The sequence below is a fragment of the Oncorhynchus keta genome, chromosome 35 (genome assembly GCF_023373465.1).
Source record: "Oncorhynchus keta strain PuntledgeMale-10-30-2019 chromosome 35, Oket_V2, whole genome shotgun sequence".
Lineage (NCBI taxonomy): Eukaryota > Metazoa > Chordata > Actinopteri > Salmoniformes > Salmonidae > Oncorhynchus > Oncorhynchus keta.
In genome coordinates, this window is record NC_068455.1 from 40,417,212 (window position 1) to 40,432,915 (window position 15,704).

At 43.6% G+C, this 15,704-nt stretch overlaps 2 protein-coding genes across 6 annotated transcripts in view; both read left to right on the forward strand.

Annotated features, from left to right (window-relative positions):
- The window catches only part of mboat2a (membrane bound O-acyltransferase domain containing 2a), an 89,201-nt gene that overhangs the window by 65,199 nt on the left and 8,298 nt on the right, over positions 1-15,704 (forward strand). For all 5 annotated transcript variants that reach the window (XM_035752632.2, XM_035752633.2, XM_035752634.2 and 2 more), the window contains 4 exons: positions 3,661-3,756; positions 8,061-8,116; positions 12,674-12,728; positions 14,307-14,490. In XM_035752632.2, the coding sequence (XP_035608525.1) occupies positions 3,661-3,756; positions 8,061-8,116; positions 12,674-12,728; positions 14,307-14,490 (391 nt within the window). The remainder of the gene's footprint in view (positions 1-3,660; positions 3,757-8,060; positions 8,117-12,673; positions 12,729-14,306; positions 14,491-15,704) is intronic.
- The window catches only part of kidins220a (kinase D-interacting substrate 220a), a 118,538-nt gene continuing 107,297 nt past the window's right edge, over positions 4,464-15,704 (forward strand). Inside the window, exon 1 of the mRNA XM_052497037.1 lies at positions 4,464-4,510. The gene's annotated coding sequence lies outside the window, so the exon portion shown is untranslated. The remainder of the gene's footprint in view (positions 4,511-15,704) is intronic.

Below are 15,704 nucleotides of genomic sequence, written 5' to 3' on the forward strand. Positions count from 1 at the left end.
TAGGGTCCAGTATGCAGCTTGAAGGTTTAGAGGCCATTATTATTTTCATCATTGTGTCAAGAGATATAGTACTATGCTTGATACAGTTTGGAAATCAACTTTTTAGAGGTTTGCCTTAAAATAGTTTCAATCTGTGAAGCTTCTGGTTGTCCAGTGTTTGCTGCACAGAGAGAATAAAGTGTTGTATCTGCAAAAGTTCACCTCTGGTCTGTCAGACTGGTCTTCCCTGGTTGCCTGACCCTGATGAGACTCCTGTCATCATCTGCTCAGATGAGGCATGACAAATAATTACTTTGGTGTACATTTATACATTGATTCTATTCATGGATAATATAATGGTTCAATAATTGAAATCACCATTATTCCAGAGTAACCTACCCATCAACTCAAGTTGGAATGTTGTAGCCATCAAATTGTTATAATATTCTGCAAAGTTTCACCTGAGTTCCGTGGACTGTTCTTCCCTGGCTGTCTGACCCTACAGGGACACCTGTCACCATCTGATCCTGCTAAGACATGAGCATAGTGTTGTGTACTGACTGTACACCATGACGGTGAAGCCTGTAGAGCTGTTTATACCGTGTCAGTGTGAAAGTAGGGGATTAGCTAGGTAAACGGACAGATCAATAACGTTGCTTTATTATACTGACTAATAAAAATATCAGGTTTCATCGTTTGATTCAAGTTAGTGAGCTAGCTAATGGTACATCAAATTACTTCTCTTCAAATGGGACAAAACAAAGGCTACAAAACAATTCCATACACATACAACAGCTGTTAGATATTGCTTTCTGACATATAGTTAGAGGCTAGCTAGCGCTGAACTGGCTCTGATAGCTAGCTAACGAGCTGCTACTAGTTCATTCACTTCAGTCGAGGGGAAGAAACATTCGCTAACGTAACGTACTAGTAGCTCAACACTGGGAATACATACAGCAGTTACCTTGCCATCTATATCAGTCAATTTAAGAGTAGACAGTTTCTGCTCTGCTTGCTTATACAACACAGAGAGAAAGCGCAATACATACAGCAGCTGCCTCTTTCGCTCCCATGCTGGACCTTAGCACCAGCCTTTCAGAAGCTTTGCTTTCACACAGCCTGTCAGCACGCTCTGTAGTGTCTGTGCAGAAAACAGCCTATTCGACTACTCTGAGGAGTCTGCATGGTCCTAAAGCACACCTGAGCCACTGTTTATCACAGTGCACAGATAACTGGAGGGCGACAAATATGCTATTTTTTTATGTCGGAGGGGTCATGTCCCCAGTGAATGTTGCGCCCCTGCCAATAACTTGGCCTTATATTGCTGACCTTTGGGGTAGACGCGTGCATACACTTACACACACATACCAGGCCCCCTCGGAGAATGCTTTTCGTAGGTCCTTTCTGTGATCCAGCCGGCACTCTCCTCTGGGAGACAGGCCAAGGGATCAGCTACTTACTTATTGAAGCTAAATTCTGGCAAATGTTGGTAACTGCTTCAACTCATTGTTTCATGTGGTTGAGCTGAAATTTTGCATTGGGATAAATAGAAAAAGCCTCTAATAGATTAAGATTCCTTCTTAAAAAAATGCATGCATGCATGGTGAAGCACTACATTTGACTTGGCCTAGGTAGTCGCTATACAGGTCTAATGATTTTAGATCCGCTCTGATTCACTGCCCTGAAAAAGAATGTCAAGGACGTTGGCAGCCCGGTTTCCTTCTCTGTAATCAAATCCTTCTACCATTTTTCTTCAGTCAAGAAACCTGGGTTTTACAAGTCTGAATGATATGCTGGAACTGGATAGAAATCACACTTATATCAACCACCTGCTGTTCTGAGAAACACAACAAGTGTACCCTGATGAAGTGACAGCATGTTCAAATAAACACTTAGGCTTACTCCTATTCCGAAGCACCTTGGCCTTGTAACCATGGACGGCCATCTTACTGGATCGAAGATGCACACCACCAGCATTCTTCCTCATCCCCAACAAAGACGAGTTGATTTGTCGAATGGCACCTCGGATGTCCACAATACCTTCCATTGTGGAGAACCAGATGGCTGCTCCAGCAAGCTGAATCAGTGTCAGCTTTGTACCAGCAGCCCTCAGTGCTCCCTCTCTACCAATGAAATCTGGTGTTGTCTCCTAACAACACTGACTGGACGGACGGGAGCTGGGTTTTTGCCCTCTCGCCCGGCTTCCACACAGATATGCAGCCAAGGCCACCGTCCCTGCTTCGGCAATGGCTCTTTGAGTGGTGAATAAAAGAGGTTTGAAGCTGAGGAGGAACGGAGTGTGTTGTCAAGAGTAAATTATAGAATTCATGTCCTGTAGGATGTAGTGCCATCATATTGTATTGATTGACAAACCTATAGTAGTAAACTCTCATTGATATCATGTCATGAAGATGAATAAATCGTACGAAACGGTCATGTTATTATGTCTGACCTGTTGAATGTGTAAACATATTGTTCACCTCAAAAAACTGAACCATGAAGTCCTTCCGCTCCTTCCCCCTCAATAATCTACACAAAATACCCCCTAATGACAAGGCGCAAAACATTTTTATAAATATTTGAGCAAATTTTATGAAAAAAATAAAATACCTTTATTGACATAACTATTCAGACCCTTTGCTATGAGACTTGAAATTGTGCTCAGATGCAACCTGTTTCCATTGATCATCCTTGATGTTTCTACAACTTATTTGGAATCCACCTGTGGTAGATTCAATCGATTGGATTGATATCTGAATAAAAACCGAGCCATGAGGTCGAAGGAATTGTCCGTAGAGCTCCGAGACAGGTTTGTGTTGAGGGACAGATCTGGGGAAGGGTACCAAAACAATTCTGCAGCATTCAAGGTCCCCAAGAAACACAGTTGGCCACCCTGCCAATCTGTACATTCAGTGGAGAAGGGCCTTTGTCAGGGAGGTGACCAAGAACCCAATGGTCACTCTGACACAGCTCCAGAGCTCCTCTGTGAAGATGGGAGAAACATCCAGAAGGACAGCCATCTGCAGCACCTTACCAAACAGGCCTTTATTGTAGTGTGGCCAGAGGGAAGCCACTCCTCAGTAAAAGGCACATGACGGCTCCCTTGGAGTTTGCCAAAATGCACCTGATGAAACCAAGATTGAACTCTTTGGCCTGAATTCCAAGCGTCACGTCTGGAGGAAACCTGGCACCATCCCTACGGAGAAGCATGGGGGTGGCAGCATCATGCTGTGGGGATGTTTTTCAGTGGCAGGGACTGGGAGACTAGTCAGGGAAAGATGAACGGAGCAAAGTTCAGAGATCCTTTATGTAAACCTGCTCCAGAGCGCTCAGGACCTCAGACTGGGGAGAAGGTTCACATTTTATTTTTGTCTAATAACTTGTTTTTGCTTTGTCATTATTGTGTGGTAGATTGAGTGACTGGGAAAACATTTTTTTTTTCATCAATTTTAAAATAAGGCTGTAACAAAATGTGGAAAAAGCCACGGTCTGAATACATTGTAAACCTGCATACATATGAGAACATGACCATTGATTCCCTGACCCTCTTCCTATACCCACAGTAGCACACTACCTAGTATGAAACAATATATAGGGGGGGGTGCATTCTGCAAAGTATGCTAGTATAGACATATGAACGTGTCTGACCTTTGACTGACCTTGTCTCTCCTCTCTCTGCAGGTTATGCTTCATAGTTGCTCTGGGTTACCTCAGCTTCTGTCAGATAACCCGGGTCTATGTCTTTGACTATGGCATGTACTCTGCAGACTTCACCGGGTAAGTACTAGGTGTTGTGTTGACAATCAATGGCATGGAAAACCAGCAGACATGGCGGTCCTCAGAAACAGGAGTTGAATGACCATGGGAGTCAAATATCGGTAGTACCACATATCCAGCGGAGAGAATCCCAAAACTCCAACAACTTTATACACTTAAATGTTGTGTAATAACAGGATGTTGAATCTAGCGAAATGGGCAGTGTCAGTGAATGGTTGTATCGCAGTATTATCGGTTCCCCAGCGGTATATTGTTCCATCTCCTCCGGAGTGTCTGGTGAACCAGACAGCCACACACACACACACACACGTGCTAGGGCGGGGGTGGCCAGTTGCTAAGCAACCCCAGTAGCAGACCCACGGCATCACAAGTGCAGACCTCCCTCTTTTCATTTCTTGTTTCTCTCCCCCCCGTACTCGTTTTTTTTCATGAGATGCCAGTGACTAAAAGCTTCTAAATGACTAAGGCTGTCTAGACTTGCTATTTCATGAAGCTTTTGTATTCTGATCATGAAATTCCAAGTATGTCATGTATCTACACCTACATGTAAACAGTGGTGGGGAAAGTATTCCATTGCCATACTTGAGTAAAAGTAAAAGATACCTTAATAGAAAATGACTCAAGTGAAAGTCACCCAGTAAATGTCTACAAGTATTGGGTTAATATACCATTTTCAAACAAAGCATTTTGTGTTTAGTGAGTCCACCAGATCAGAGGCAGTAGGGAGGACCAGGGATGTTCTCTTGATAAGTGTGTGAATTGGACCATTTTCCTGTCAAAATGTAACGAGTACTTTTGGGTGTCAGGACAAATGTATGGAGTAAAAAGTACATTTTATTTCGGAATATAGTGAAGTATATATAATAAAGTACAGATAACCCCAAAAACGACATAAGTAGTACTTTATTTAAATGTCTACCGTGCCGACATTGTGTCCGGATTCCCTTTTCCCGCACTATATTCAAATGCATTGTGTAAATGGTGGAACAGGCTAAGTCTGATAATAACAAAACAACATTGATGGCAGTAGCCAACTACTGTAGCCAACTAGCCTTCTTTAACTAGCCAGCAAGCTAGCGGGATTGCCAACAGGTTATCATAACTAGGGTTGCACATTTTGGGGAATAATCAGAGGTGGAAACTTTCCGTGGGAATTAACAGAAATATATACAAATTTAAATGTAGATGTTTTTCTGCATTGGATATATTTACCATATCATTTGAAGATAGAAACCTTTTACCTCATCTTTTAAGTAGACTTCATTGCAAATGATTAAATCATTCCAGTAGAAAAAAACAACATTTAGTTAAGAATTTAAGTTGACTCTTCACATGGGATGATTTCACTGAACAACAAAAGAAAGGGAATATTGAATGATCTGTAAAATTATAGTCAAGAAACTAAAGCTTTGGTTGTCTTCCTCTCAGGCTTCCATTTATTCTCCCTGGACTTTCTCAATGCCCACCTCTTGAACATCAGACTGAGGCCTCACCTTCTCTGTCACTTTCCAACCTAGTTGAAAATGGCTCGTTGTCAGGTTCAAAAAGCCTCAAATTTACCTGAATGTGTGTGTTCCCAAACAAGGTCCAGTTGCGCTCTGAGGCGGCTGATGGTGGGATTTGCAGGATGTTGGGGGCAACAGTGGAATGAGCCTCAGATCCACAAAGTCCCTTCCACCAGGTGGCTGATGAGATATGTTGGCACGACTGCCATATTGCATCTCCATCCCAAAGCCCTTGCTTGGAAGTGTACTTCGCCAGACTGCCAAGAACCTTGCCCTCATCCAGGCCAAGGTGGCGAGACACGGTAGTGATGACACCATAGGCCTTGTTGATCTCTGCACCAGACAGGATGCTCTTGCCAGCATACTTGGGGTCCAACATGTACGCTGCGGCATGTATGGGCTTTAGGCAGAAGTCTTCATGCTTTTTGATGCATTTCAGAACTGCAGTTTCATCTGCTTGGAGCAACAGTGAAGTGGGCAGGGCAGTATGGATTTCTTCTCTTACATCTCCAAGCAGAGTCTGAACATCAGACAGGATAGCATTGTCTCCCTCAATCCATGCAATGGCTACTGCTATAGGTTTCAGGCTGCTTACCACTCTCTCCCATAATACATCATCCAGGAGGATCCTCTTGATGGGGCTTTCCATATCGGCAGACTGTTATATGGCCATTTCTAGGAGAGACTGTCAAACATGATGACAACACCACCCCAATGTGGCTTCAATGTGGTGCTCTTATTCTTCTCACTTTGCTTGGTGAGGTAGATTGCTGCTATAACTTGATGCCCCTTCACATACCTAACCATTTCCTTGGCTCTCTTGTAGCTCTCTTGTAGAATGTAGCCATTGTTTTCAGTGCCATGATGTCGCTGAGGAGCAGATTCAATGCATGAACTGCACAGCCAATGGATGTGATGTGAGGGTAGGACTCCTCCACTTTAGACCAAGCAGCCTTCATGTTCGCAGCATTGTCTGTCACCAATGTAAATACCTTCTGTGGTCCAAGGTCATTGATGACTGCCTTAAGCTCATCTGCAATGGAGTGACTGGTGTGTCTGTTGTCCCTTGCTTCTGTGCTCTTGTAGAATACTGGTTGATGGGTAGAGATGTAGTTAATTATTCCTTTAACCACCTATCAGAGATGATTGCAATACATTCTGCTTTCTCTATGATTTGCTTGACCTTCATTTGAACTCTGCGTCCAGCAAATGAGTAGATAAAGCATGTCTGGTTGGAGGGGTGTATGCTGAACGAAGAACATTCAGAAATCTCTTCCAATACACATTGCCTGTGAGCATCAGATGTGAACCAGCTACATACACAGTTCGAGCAAAAGATATTCACCAGCATTTCTCTGACTACGTTCCTCCATTGAGTCAAAAAAAACTTCTGATTCCAGGAGGACCGTGAGCTGTTGCTGTCGATAAGGTGTCTGATTCATCCTTTTCACCTCGAATAGAAGTAGAGGGACTTTTGTCAGAGGTTCCTTGTTGTGAGCGCTGAGGGAACTTTATGCACGTGGCCAGATGATTCTGCATCTTTGTTGCATTCTTCACATATGATTTGGCACAGTATTTGCAAATGTACACAGCTTTTCCTTCTACATTAGCTGCAGTGAAATGTCTTCACATCAGATAGTGGCATTTTCCTGTAAAGATTAGAAAAATGAGTACAAAAAAAAACATTTCCATCTACAGATAAATAGTTAAGCAGTTATATTAAACAACTACTTTAAGATGAATGTTTTGAAATGAAACGTATGGAGAGGCTCAAGCAAGCTAACATCCACATGGTAGCAAAAACTTACTTGCATAAATTGTTAAGAAGTTAGAAATGATTTAAACACACTTTGCTTTTGGCTGCTGTTTACAAGTTAACAAAAAATATGTTCACCCCACCCAGTATTGTAATCAAACCTTACCAGAAAGCATGTCGTCCTTGGCTCAGACAGTGTAGTAGTGGTCAATAGCATCTCATTAGTGTGCGAGATCTTGAGAATCAGCTGCACATGTGATGGAAGAATGCATTGTGCATGCAGAGGGTTGCAATTCCATTGAATTGGGGATAGTTTAACCAAAATATGCCACAAGACCTAGAATTGCCTTATGTGTATCCCACAAAAAAAAGGTTCACTGTTATCAGCTAACTGTTTTGATGAATTTAAGCAACATTTTTCAAATTCTCGGGCTTTTAACTTCCCATGGAAAATTTCTGGAAAGATTCCGGAAATGTACCGGAAATGTTCAGACCCTTTGCAACCCTAAGCATAACTCGAGCATAATAGTTTTTCTAAATCAAGTCAAACCTAATTGAATATTTGTACTTTCTCTCTGGCTTGGATGATTAGGGCCCAATCTATTCCACACAACATATCAATCTGCTACCAGTTATAACCTGATACAAGCTTTGCGGTGTCCAAGTCATTTTGAACGACTGGTTTTTTCTGTGCAAGCTTCAACCAATGAATCGAAACATTTTAATAAGGATAGTCTTTCACCCCACCGTTCTTCTGTCACATAGTATTACATACTTGACACTGTGCCACGTTGTCTTTAGGGCGTATACAAAAGCAGCATGAAGTCACTCTGTTGTATTATACAGAGTGACTGACAGGTCTCGCTACAGCAGTCCTCCCAAATGCACCGGTAAATGAGCAATGTCTGCCTGATGGAGATGGGATGTTATCTTGTATGTGATCTGGAAGGAGAAGCTCGTTCCAGTGTAGGTGAGAGCGGAGGCAGTCGGGTGACCATAAGTTGATGTGATTTGGTTTCTCCTCTCCTGTGTTTCTCCTATAGGCCAATGATGGTCATCACTCAGAAGATCACCAGCTTGGCGTTTGAGATACACGACGGTGAGACGTGCATGTGTGTACTTGTGTGTAATGTGCGTTAACTAAGGAGGTGAGTCATGGTATCGATGAAGGCTGTCACGGCAGTCACGTGGGAGTTGAGAGCAGCAGCAGATGGAGAGAGACAACACAGTGATTTTTATGAACTGGATTGCTCGGCTTCCTTTCTGCCAGACAGCTAAAGCTATGCATAGTGAACACAATCTGCAGTCACCTCGTTTTGAATAGAAACACAAAGTCAGAGGGGATATGAACGTTCCATTTGATTGTAATTGGTTTCATCTGCGAGGCCTTTTCCAAAGAGTTTCCGTCTGTCTCCTCGTCACCTTGCAGACAATAAATAGTTCCCTTTTTATATCCAGTTTCCCATGTTATTACTTTTAATTGAAATTAGACATTATATACCATTTTTCTAATTGGTTTACATTTTTAAAACCACTCTTTGGGAAACAGATTTCATAATACAGTAATTGATACATCAGTGCTTGTAATTGTGAGGAATGTTTAGTGTGGACCCAGTCGCGTGAGCAGGGGCGGCAATGTAAACGAGCTCATGTAACGAGGAACGTCACGCGTTCTCCCTCCCTCCCTCTCCAAGTTCCTCTGTACGCCTTTTCCTCTCCCCTACACCAAATCATCCATGATGTCAGATACTGTATGCATAGAGAGAAGTGTGTGTGCTGTGAATGGGGATTATTACATGGCTGTACTCCCTTTGAAGTCCTGGAAAGTAGAGCGCCAGCGTTAGAAGTCTGAAGTAGCCAAACGGCCACAGCAGCTAATTAAGGATGGAGAGATGGGTGTCGGGAGGACAGGATTAGAATGAACGAGTGTACCAGAGGCTTAGGGGAGTTGAGGCTGACCAGCTCCTCCACTTCAGTCAAATAGCTTCAGGTGGTGTGCATCCAGTGTTTTAGTTGCAGTGTAGGCTACTGATTTCTCCTCATAAGTAATGAACATCTAAGACCATACATCTATGTGATGTCACAGTGAACACTGCATGTTCTTTTGCTGTCGAGGGAAGTGCATGTAATGCAGTGGTGTTTAAACTTTTTCATTAGGGACCCCATGTTTTTCACCAGAAATGCTGGGGACAACTTTTTTCCAACATCATTTCTGGTGACCCCAGCCCAAATCTAATGGCGTAACCTTATCATAAAATATATATATATATATATATATATTTTTTACATCAACTTTCAATTCATTACATTTGTATCTATTATTAAAATAAAGTCTCCAATAAATACATTTACTCAACATTTTATTTTTCAAAAACGTGTGTATATTATTATTATTATTCCATGCAATAATGTCATCTTAAAAATACAAAAATAAGTATTACATGATACATAGGTGCAGAGTGGACACCCAAGTGAATGGGAAAGGTAGGGAACACCGACAATTTCGCACTCGAGTAAAATGGGCACCGTCTAAAAATATGAAATTAGACGTTGCACATCTTTCCCATTCATTTGGGATTGAGGCATATACCAACTAGCCAGTTTATAATAGCAATAAGGCGCCTCGGGGGCTTTGTGGTATATGGCCAATATACCACGACTAAGGGCTGTATACAGGCACTCTGCTTGCGCATTGTGCCTAGGAACGGTCGTCGCCCATCTTCCAGCAATAACTGGAAGTCTATGGGTAACGCTAGTTAGCATTTTCTCACAAAACTACCTCTAACTTCCGTCATACTGGACACGGACCAGTACAAATGATATCCACGAGTTCATCTGAGTATGTGGGGAAGTAGATAAAGAGCCTCCGTGCTAAAATCCCGAAGTAATCCCTTTTAAGGCTTTACAGTTGCTTGCGCGTTTTTTTTCCAGCTGTGTGTTTTGGCATGATTTACGGTCAATGTGTGTTCGGAGTATTGGGTGGAATAGCAGTTGATTCTGAGTTTAATCTGGTTATTAGCTGAATGGCAGTGTGACCATCTAGTCCTCTGCCTCTTAGTCTTGAAAACCTGACCCTCGGCAACAGCAACTAGGGTCGGGCTTCAATGACGGACTCTTTTGGCATAGAGGAACTACGTGGCGGTCTACGTCGATAGGAAGAGATACCGGGGGACTCTCCCAACAAATCACGAGGCACGCAGGCAAAACCGTTTCAGTTGTTTCAGTTCAGGTAGTTGATGCAAACTAGCCACTGTGTTGCCGAGGGTCAGGTTTTCAAGACTACCTCAGTCTCCCTAACCGTACCGGTAGCACTCTGACTGAGACCGACGGATATGGGCTCAGGCCACAGCTGATTTAGGCCTTGTACATTTTAGGGGAAAGAGAACAAAACCACATCACCACAGTGGGTCAGTGTATTAGGTTGTTTTCCCTTTTTTTCTTTCTGTGCCGCCACATTTGTAGCTGAAGAAATGTTTTGCATATGACTTGTCCCAATTATTAAATGTTGCTGAGTGACCTAGGGGAGCACACAGCAATTAGGCTTGCTTTACTGGAGTGATCTGATCTCAAATTAGGCTATATTACCACATAGGGTTGCAAAATTCCGGTAGCTTTCCTGCTTTTTCCAGTGTAATTCCATTAATCATCCTTCAGGATTTCTGGAAAACAGGGGGAATTTTGGGAAAGTTAGCAGAATTGTGCAACCCTATTAACACATCAATTTACACAGATGTATGGTTTATTCTGTTTCTTTGGTTAAACTCAGCAAAAAAAGAAACAGCCCTTTTTCAAGACCCTGTCTTTCAAAGATAATTCATTGAAATCCAAATAACTTCACAGATCTTCATTGTAAAGGGTTTAAACACTGTTTCCCATGTTTGTTCAATGAACCATAAACAATTAATGAACATGCACCTGTGGAACGGTCGTAAGACACTAACAGCTTACAGACGGTAGGCAATTAAGGTCACAGTTATGAAAACTTGGGACACTAAAGAGGCCTTTCTACTGACTCTGAAAAACACAAAAAGAAAGATGCCCAGGGTCCCTGCTCATCTGCGTGAACGTGCCTTAGGCATGCTGCAAGGAGGCATGAGGACTGCAGATGTGGCTAGGGCAATAAATTGCAATGTCCATACTGTGAGACGCCCAAGACAGCGCGTCAGGGAGACAGGACGGACAGCTGATCGTCCTCGCAGTGGCTGACCACGGTACATCCGAACATCACACCTGCGGGACAGGTACAGGATGGCAAGAACAATTGGCCAGGTTACACCAGGAACGCACAATCCTTCCATCGGCGCTCACTGTCCGCAATAGGCTGAGAGAGGCTGGACTGAGGGCTTGTAGGCCTGTTGTAAGACAGGTCCTCACCAGACATCACCGGCAACAACGCCGTCTATGGGCACAAACCCACTGTCGCTGACGAGTCGCGGTTTTGTCTCACCAGGTCGGATTCGCGTTTATCGTTGAAAAGAGGTAGAGGCCTGTACTCTGGAGCGGGATCAATTTGGAGGTGGAGGGTCCGTCATCAGACTGAGCTTGTTGTCATTGCAGGCAATCTCAACGCTGTGCTTTACAGGGAAGACATCCTCCTCCCTCGTGGTACCCTTCCTGCAGGCTCATCCTGATATGACCCTCCAGCATGACAATGCCACCAGTCATACTGCTCGCTCTGTGTGTGATTTCCTGGAAGACAGGAATGTCAGTCTTCTGCCATTGCCAGCGAAGAGCCCGGATCTCAATCCCATTGAGCACGTCTGGGACCTGTTGGATCGGAGGGTGAGGGCCATTTCCCCCCAGAAATGTCCGGGAACTTGTTACCCCACTCTTCCACCAACGCACCGACATCTTACAGCAAGAACTGGCAAATCTGGTGCAGTCCATGAGGAGGAGACGCACTGCAGTACTTAATGCAGCTGGTGGCCACACCAGATACTGACTTACTTTTAAGCAATAAGGCCAATATACCACGGCTAAGGGCAGTTCTTATGCACAACGCCATGGAATATTGGCCATATATCACAAACCCCTGAGGTGCCTTATTGCTATTATAAACTGGTTACCAATGCAAATAGAGCAGTAAAAATAAATATTCCGTCATACCCGTGGTATACGGTCTGATATACCACAGCATTCAGGACCAAAACGACCTTGGATATAGTTGGGGTGGCAGATAGTCTAGTGGTTAGAGCGTTGGGCCAGTAACCTCAAGGTTGCTGGATCAAATCCCCTTGCTGACAAGGTAAAAATCTGTCGTTAACCCGTGAACAAGGCATTGTTCCTCGGTAGGCCATCATTGTAAATAAGAATTTGTTCTTAACTGACTTGCCAAGTTAAATAAAGGTTCCATTTTTAAAGGAGAGAAGACTGGCTTCCACCCAAATGGCACTCTATTTCCTATGCAGTGAACTACATTGCTCAAATAAATAATGGGAACACTAAAATAACTCATCCTAGATCTGAATTAAATATTCTTATTAAATACGTTTTTTGTGCTGACAACAAAAATCACACAAAAATGATCAATGGAAATCAAATTTATCAACCCATGGAGGTCTGGATTTGGAGTCACACTCAAAATTTAAAGTGGAAAACCACACTACTTTGATGTAATGTCCTTAAAATAAAAAGACCACACTCTGTGTTCCCACAGGCTTGGCAAGGAAGGAGGAACAGCTGACCCCCAGTCAGAGAAGCCTAGCTGTAAGGTATGTGATCCAGGTATGTTTTTACTCTCCCAGCTGGACTAGAGACAGTTCTACTGCCGTACTCAAAGCTATGAGCTAGGTATTATAATGCTTACTGTTTTATTTTCTCCTCAATTTCTGACCATTTTAAAGCACAATACAACCACACACGGACACTGCATTTAAAAATCACAGAGGATGACACAGTTGTATTTCCTTTTGGGTCCCCTTATAAATACATCAAAACTAAATGTATACACCAGATTATAACATTAAATGTCCAATAATGTTTGTTCTGCTTCTTTCTTGGGTCTCTTCTTTCTCTCCCATTGTAACAAACAGGGGGTCTTTTTTTCAACTTCTACTCTGATTCTATAATAATATTGAATGCTTTGGACACAAGGAAAGATTTGTGTCCAGCACCATGCAAAAAGTAGCTCACAACAGGATATTTGCTTCTAAAAGAGGAATAAGATTGAAATGATTGCCTCTGGAGGAATCTTAGAATATTCTATTTTCTTCCCATGAAATGACTGAGTACAAAATGCTTCTTGGTATCAACTATAATTAGTGGTTATCATGACTTAAACACCCCACGGCTCCTCAGTCACAGGGGCTGTGAAGGAGTTTGTATCCCTGCTACAAAGGGTGACCAGGGTAGACCAGGGCCCTGGACTAACATTTGCCCCTGGTGGCACTGATGCCACTAATCTTTTCAGTTTGAGGCACCAGCCCATTATTTGGAGACAATGGGACCACCAACTACTGGGTGAAAGGAATTTAATCTAAGAGTCGTTTTGGCACTACTTTAACAATATCTGTGCAAGTTTAGTAGAACATTGAACAAGTCATCCCTTGAAAAAAAAACAACCAGAAAATGACACATCGTTGTCAAATCAGTCTTGTGAAGTACATTACGAGTTAAGAAACATGCTTTACGTATGTCATCTGCTGATGTGACCCCTGACCCCTCAACTACAGTGCAACCCAGCCAACCCTTTGGCCGAAACACCTTGGTTATTGTGATTTTGCTGCTTGCCCTCGAGACAAACCCCAACCTTGCTGTACCTCCACCACCACACTCAACAGATTGCACTTTGCAGGGAAAGGCCTCACTTCCTCCCTGCAAAGAGCCAGACAGACGCGAATGCAGCCGGTGCAACAAAAGCCCCTTTTACAAATCGTCTCTGAGAACTATAAACATCCATTTGACAAAAGTCTACGAATGCTCTGAATTCACAATCATACTGAATGTGTCTGCTGAGTCACCTCAGAGTGAAGACTAGGTCTCTACTCCTGCTGCTCTACTTGATGGGCGTTCACTATCGCCATGCTAGAATGCTACGCCAAAAGGGCTGACGCGTGTGCTACTTGTTTCTAAACCTGGGGTCAAAGCCGGGGTAGGGGTAATGTTACCTACTTACCGTGCTAAAAGACACATGGATAGAGACGAGGGTAACGTTAGATGGAAGGGAGGTTTGAGCGCCCCGAGAATGCCGTCCAGCACCGTCCACGTTTTCTAGCGTGGCCGATAGAGACGGCTGCCTCTCTTTGACATCTGTCTGACGTCTCATCCGTTGTCTCGTCCTCTTCCCCCAGGAAGATGCCCAGTCTGCTGGAGTACCTGAGCTACAACTGTAACTTCATGGGCATCCTGGCCGGGCCCACCTGCTCCTACAACGACTACACGGCCTTCATCGAGGGCACGGCCTACCAGCCTCGCCACCTGGAGGCCAACGGGACGGAGAACGGGAAGTACAAGCATACGGAGCCCTCGCCCAAGGTACCGCAATGCCAGAGCTCCCTGAACCAGGATGAACCTAGTAGAATAGAAACTATACTTTGTCCATTTTTTGTCTTCAACTCTGGTCCTGGGTTTTGCTCTAGTCCAGTCCTAGCACACCTGGGCTTGAGGATTAGGCGAGTCGTTGAACTAGTTGTCTTAGTGCTGGACTGGAGCAAATGCCTGCGCAGTCTATATTTCTAGGAAGCGTTGGTGATCATTGGTAGTGTGAGTTAGGGCTTGCGTAAGTGCATAGTGAACAAACAGTTATGGTAAAGCGTGTATTTGTATTTATTAGGGATTACTATTCCTGGGATCCAAACACATTAAGGCACTTCTTGCATCACACACAAAACAAAAGGTAAAACACTGCATCATATAACACTTGGTACCCCACTACATATCTACAATACAAAATGTTTAATGCAACAATACTACAATGTACGTCTGTGTGGCGTGCGTGTGTGTGTGTGGCGTGCGTGTGTGTGTGGGGCGTGCGTGTCTCTCGTCACAGTCACTGCTGTAATGTGACATGGAACTTTGACCAGGAAAAACTCCAGGCCCTAGTTATGCCGTCTTGTAGTTCAGAATGGAAACACTGTGCTTTTCATGCCTAAAGTGAGAACAACCAGTACCACAGTCCTTTTGTCTAGAAATTCAGCTGTCATTCCAATGAATTCAACTACAGATGCTGAAAAGTTCCGACGAGACCCCACCAGACAGTCTGCGTTTTATTCTCCTCCTAATCCCCGCAATGGTGTTATCACCAGGTTACCAGACGAGACTGAGGAACTCCGAGCCGGCGTGTCAATGAAGGAGCTTATTTTGCCTGATAACCGCCAATGAATTCAGTCTTTCCTGATAATGTTTGGTTTCACGGGTAGAAGAAATGCCCTCCTACTGTGCGCGTGTGTGTGTGTGTCCACCACAACAATGAAAATCAATCCCATGACCTACAATCTATATAATGTGTTGTTTCCTCGGTATGATGGTACAGCTTTAATTACAACCCAAATAAGCTTTTACATCAGGATGGCTGAAGAAAAGAATGTAGCGTGTCACTTCCTCCCTCGGAGCGTGTCTCAATTATTCTGACATCGTTGGCGTTTCTATGATTCATATCTCACTCAAGAGTTTGAGTTGTTCCTGCGAGAGGCTTATGACCGATATTCAGCAAAGGGAAGGGACACAATACAAGCCGTGCTAAATATAGA